Genomic DNA, 6,000 nt, shown 5'->3' with positions numbered 1-6,000 from the left:
TCTCAACATTTTCCAAAAATCTTTGAATTAATTTCAAGTAATAATAATTAATTTTATTCAAATTTATTTTAAAAATACACTATTAATAAGGCTTGATGTTTAGCTTAGACACAATTTATACATAAAATGTGACTCCTAGACTCCTAGATGACTCCCAGCCCACACATTATTGACTGTCTTCACCTTCTGATTTAAAAAATTCAACTTGAATTAACTTGAAATAATTAGGTTGAATGTTCAGGTTTTTTGTGTTTACTCTATTAACAGTTATAAACTGCACAGAAGATCTATTTTCTGTATAAAATGTCATTTCAATGTCATTTGATGTCTTTCCCAGGGTTCTGGTCAACTCTGTTACTCTGATATAAAACTGCATAAAATCTATGGAACTGTTCAGTGGAAGGCAGTGGGATATGTCATACTTCTCTCATTATTTAGTAGAAAATGTTTAGGATAAATGAACAGAAATGTTAATTAGGGATCAAATATTTTATTGTGAAATTGGGTGAATCATTAAAGCGACAGTCCGTAAGTTTGGGAGATTTGGGGATTTAGAGACCTCTCTGGTGAGAATGTGTAATTGCAGCGAGCATGGCGGAAGAGTACTGTTACAATGTGCATTGTGTTGCGGTCTCCTTTCCGAGTGGCTCAGTCTAAACACTGCAAGTTTACATTTAGTCCGTTTCTTTGGTTGGACAGTGGGCGAATTAGCGCCAGATTAGCGGCATTAGCAGTGCTGTGATTGTTCAGGTAACCAGCGAACGGTGCTGGAACCTCTGCACGAGGCTGTGTATATGTTACATAAGTACGTAAAGGCTTGACATGGCCAGGAAAACTCCCATGACAACCTACCAGACCACTCTGTCTGTTTTTAGAATGAATATATTAGGGGTTTGCAGGGACGGTCACGCAGATTTTAAGGACTGCTGCTTTACATTGTACAATCATAAATAATAATGTGTTGACAATCCATAAGGCTCTGTTTTTAGACGGGCCGTGTGGACTCTAGTTTGAGGTAAACGTAGGTGGTGGAAAATGCCAACTGGGTTTCTGTCAACTCTGTTACTGGTTTAAATGATTTGATGAGTCAAATCTTTCCATTCTATAATAACCATATGTTTGAGGACGCAACAACATAACAAGCAATCAAACAAAAGCAATCTGAATGAAGCTAGAAATGATTTTCACACCAAAATGAAACCAAAATACTGTTTATTCATCAGTTCAAATAAACAAAATCTCAATGTTGGCCTGTGAGAGTTTAAACAGCTCATCTGCTAAACACAAACATATGATCAGTTCCTCTGACCTAATGAGGCCTCTGACAGAATACACACGTGTTTACATGAAATACGAACACAGAAATGTACAGAGAGTGACCCTGACAAATCGACAGGGTCACACTTGGGCTTTGTTAAAGCCGGTATTGAAATGGGGGATAGGTCTCTCTCTCTCTCTCTCTCTCTCTCTCTCTCTCTCTCGCTCTCTCTTACTCTCTCTCTCACTCTCTCTCTGGTATTATCTAAACATGGACGGCTGATTGTCTGGCAAGGCTTAACTGACCTCCTCCAATCCACTGGACACCATATCTACTCATGAAAGGGACATAGGGAAAACACACCCATGTACAGCAATCAGCCATAACATTAGCACCAGGTGATCATCTACAGTGGCTCCTGCCAAGGAGGTGGACATACTAGGCAGCAAGTGAACTTGAAGGTGATGCAGAAGAAATGGTCAAGCATACGAATCTGAGACACTTTGACAAGAACCAAACTGTGCGGTTCAAGATAAATGACTTGGTCAGAACATCTCCACCAAAACATCAGGCAGGTCTTGAGGTGGAAGAACCGAAGAACCGGGTCAACAAGGTCATGGGCACCTAAGGCTCATTGATGTTCATGGAGGCTCCACCCACCTCACAACTTACAGGACTTACAGGATCTTCTGTGAATGTTAGCCTTGGGTGCCAGATACCACAGCAGGACACCTTCAGAGGTCTTGTGGAGGTCTCCATGGCTCGAATGGTCAGAGCTGTTGTGGTTGGGCCTACTTAATAACTATTAGGCAGGTGGTGCTAAGGTTATGGCTGATCGATGTACACTAACACTGCATTCACACAGTCGGGCCGAAGCTAGCTGTCCAGCTAGCTGTCAAGAAATTCTCCAGCAAAGTTTGTCAGTCATACACACGGCTTTGTACAATTATTGCGCTGGACAATCAGTGAATGGTACCACTGAGAAGGTTTCTGCAGTACCTATCGGTGAAACTGTCCCTAATATCTACAACGTTTTGGTCAGGAGGATCAGCTAAAAGAGCATTTCATGATACAGCAGCACAATTACCATTTAAAGCATGACAAAGGACAACAGACCCCAATGAAAGGCGTTCACAACAGGGGTGTAAGGGTACATGGGTTAGTACTGATCTGCTACAGTATACTGTAGACATTACAGCCCAATGTACATTGGATCCTCTCATTGGTTGGTACCTGCATGGACTCATAATTTATGGCTTGATGTCACATTCACCACAACTCTTAATTGACTAGTGTTTTTATTTTTCGTCAATTTTTATTCTTGCTGTTCTGTCATTTGTTCTGCTCTCTGGTGTCCACCAGAGAAGGATGGGTTCCCCTTTTGAGTCTTGGTTCCTCTTACTTAAGGTTTTTTGAGTCTTGGTTCCTCTCAAGGTTTTCTTACTTCCTCTTGATCTGAGGGAGTTTTTCCTTGCCACTGCTGCTCTAGGTTTGCTCAAAAGAGGCTCAGACTCAGCATCCGTTGTGAAAAGCCAATATAAATCAATCTGAATTGAAATGAAGGCTCTAGAGAAAGTTCTACCAGGCAACCAGGTTCTTCAGCCAATCACCGGCCACCGACCTGTGTTAAAAGACCTCTAATTACATGTGTTTTTGCTGCCTTCGTCAGAAGTGACGTCCCATTCTTCCTTTGGTTCCGACGGTTCCCTTTGGCTCCGCCTCCTGCCGAACATTGAGTCCTGATGGTGCAAGACCTGGGCTACTACAAAGACAATCAACAGTTCTAACCTGTTCCATCTTATTAATTGTGACGATATAATTTACGATTGACTGCCCTCCTTGCTCCAGAGTCTTCTGGTAGAACTGAACTGAATGCAACCTTATTTGCATGGTTTGGATTTGCATGGTATTGTGGGATACTGTGGTGGACTTACGAGTTTACGAATTTTGTCATTTACCAACGACTGTAGAAAAGCATGGACAGCGCAACGTCCTTCAAACGTGAATGACAGGACAGTGGACAGTGGTGGCTCAGTGATTGATGACAGGTTTGAGGGTTCAATAACTGGCTCAAGCTGCCACTGCTGGGCCCTTGAGCAAGGCCCCTCAGCCTCACCTGCTCCCCGGGCCCCACAGCAATGGCTCCTAGTCACTGTGTGCTTTTGCTCACTAGTGTGCTCAAGGCCAAATTCCATCTGTGTCGGACACGAATGATGAACCTGGTTGCCTTGTCTTGTCTGCTGTCTGGTTGTAGTATGATATGTAGCTCCTCCCATTCCTATATGTTTCAATGACAAAACAACCCCGCCCATTTTCCATCTCATTTTCATGACCTCTAAACCGTCTTTCCATCCTCTGCTTTACTTTAGCACTATCCCATCGTCGTGATAACATGCTCTTGTTTACTTATTTATTATTGATTATGGGTTAAACAGTGTTTCTGGTTCACGTTAGGCTTTAGGAATTTTTTAACCTTTACTCTGAAGAAGGTAAGAAGGCGGGGCTACACTTAGGAATTAAGTGATTGACAGCCGTGGCTGAAAGAGACGCCCTTTATGTTAATTTTATGGAGTGCTGAGTTGTACACTGTCTTGAGGAATATTTCAAGGTTCTTCAAGTTGAAAGTGTGGAGAAACCTCTTAAGACGCTTTGAGGAACCTAAAAGGTTTTAGAAGAAAAAGGTTCCTCCACAGTTTATAACCGACAAACCTCCAAAAGTTAGAAGGATTTTACACCTTTAACAGTGTAGTGGATCCTACATGAGCTGCACTTTTACAGTTGGAGCATCCACTTACCGGACAAAGTGGTAATCCAGGGGGGGAGGGCCGCTCAGCTTCTGCACTGTAAGCTCAGTGAAGGCGGTCTGAGACACTGAGCTTGGTCTGGGAGAAAGGGGGCGGGTCTGCCAAACGAGTAGGCAAGTCTGGCTCTGCCTCTGGTCTTTACTGAGCAGACTCTGGTTGCAAATTTGGCAACATGGCAGACAGTTTGGGTTTCATTTCTATAGAACGGAGGGAAATGGAACCAAGGTGTCCATGTTTTCTACAGTCATTATTTTTCAGTCTGTTTTGTTTACAGTGAAACGACTAAAAAAAAATAAACAAGTGCTTCTGATTTTCAGGGTGAATCAGATGAGGGCGGTGTGCTGGCGTTGTTGGACAGTTACACATTACACACTACAGACTGTACCAGCTAACTCAGGGGGGGGTATACGACACTAGGTGAAACCCCACTGTACCATCCCATGTGGGGCCTGTATGGTTAGCCCAACTAGAAACCAGAAAGCTTTGTCCATTGGTTTCATATTGGCCTCACAAATGGATGCCCAACAGGCTGAGTAATGGGACCAAGAGAAACAGTGTTAAATATGGGCCCCATATAGTTCTTACACTGCGTTTGGGGCCTAGATGGGACCCCTGTGAGATTAGGGTGGGCTGTAATGATTGGGCCCATTACTGGGAATGGGATTCCAGTAACAACACATGTTAAAAAAAAAACCCTCTGGAACCCAGCTAGCCTGCATCGTACCAAGGTGAGCCCTAATTGAGCATGTTGGCTGGGTAACAGACCCCACTGTTAACCGGATTCTGACTTTTGCCCAATCATGTACTGTTACACCCCTATTTCACGCAATGGTTCAGGTTGTAGACAACAACAGTAGTGACTTATCCACAGAACAATGAGCAATAAAAAAACAGACTGGACTGGTTTCAGTGTGAGACGTAACCAATATCTCATCACACACTTTAAGAAATGTTCAATCAGAGAGTAAAATTATACTACGCTTCTTCTTTTACCTCGTTCCCCTGCATGTTTAATGGGCGTAGACTGTGATGGTTTATATAAAAATAGGAATATGCACTACGTTCGGTAAAAAGAAGACGGAAGGAAAAGGAGGAGTCAACAATAAGGTGCAAGATTTCCGAACAAAAATCCATCAAATTAAATGTTGCACTGAAAGTCATTAGTCACCAGGGAGAGCAGCAACATTTTCCACAGGTTTTGGGCTGAGATGGTCTTGTTCCTTCACTGTCATGTGACTTCAGCGTAGGTGATGGGACTCTGAGAAGCACAAGATAAAGAAAAGAGCAGATTATGCCTTCTGCTACACTCCTTAAGCTACAACTCCAACACAGTCTCCATTGTCCTCCTCATCCAACAGCAAGGAGCCTTTAGTAACTCATTGATCGCTTCTATTAGTCAAGTAGTTTCATCAAATAAAAGTATTTTGAGAGTTTGCAGTGCTCTAACATCAGAATCCAGCAGCTGGTTTCAGGTATAAAGCCCTTAGTGATGCTCAATTTAAATGCTTATAAGCCAATACCATTACTAGCAAGCCAAAGTTTAGGATTTTGGTTGATGTTGATTTTAGTTAGCAACTTTAGCTCAGTTGGCTAACCTCATACCCCCAAAATGGCAACTTTACAGGAGACGGAAAAACCCTTCTATCAGACAAACATAATGCAAAAATAGAGATACATATATGGACAAAAGTATTGGGACACCTACCCATTACACATACCAGAGCTTTTATGCCATCCCCTTCTAAACAGAGGCATTAATATGGAGCATTAGAAACAGGCCACCATATAGGAACGCCCTCCTGCCTGACAGACACCATGTGAACGTTGAGGAACGTGTGGGAAAAAGAAAAAAAAGTATTGGGACACCTACATAAGCTTTTCTGTCGTCCCATTCTAAACCCATAGGCATTATTAATAAGGAGCTGGTCCTCCTTTGCT

At 42.6% G+C, this 6,000-nt stretch overlaps 1 protein-coding gene across 1 annotated transcript in view; it reads right to left on the bottom strand.

The window, feature by feature from the left end:
* Positions 1–1,255: 1,255 nt before the first annotated feature.
* plppr5a (phospholipid phosphatase related 5a) overlaps positions 1,256–6,000 on the bottom strand; it is a 46,290-nt gene continuing 41,545 nt past the window's right edge. Inside the window, exon 6 of the mRNA XM_072690954.1 lies at positions 1,256–5,320. Within this exon, the coding sequence (XP_072547055.1) occupies positions 5,291–5,320 (30 nt within the window). The 3' untranslated portion in view covers positions 1,256–5,290. The remainder of the gene's footprint in view (positions 5,321–6,000) is intronic.

This window comes from Salminus brasiliensis, chromosome 11 (assembly GCF_030463535.1).
Source record: "Salminus brasiliensis chromosome 11, fSalBra1.hap2, whole genome shotgun sequence".
NCBI classification, from domain to species: Eukaryota; Metazoa; Chordata; class Actinopteri; order Characiformes; family Bryconidae; genus Salminus; species Salminus brasiliensis.
The sequence above is the reverse complement of the archived record's forward strand: the minus strand, read 5'-3'. Positions and strand labels throughout refer to the sequence as shown.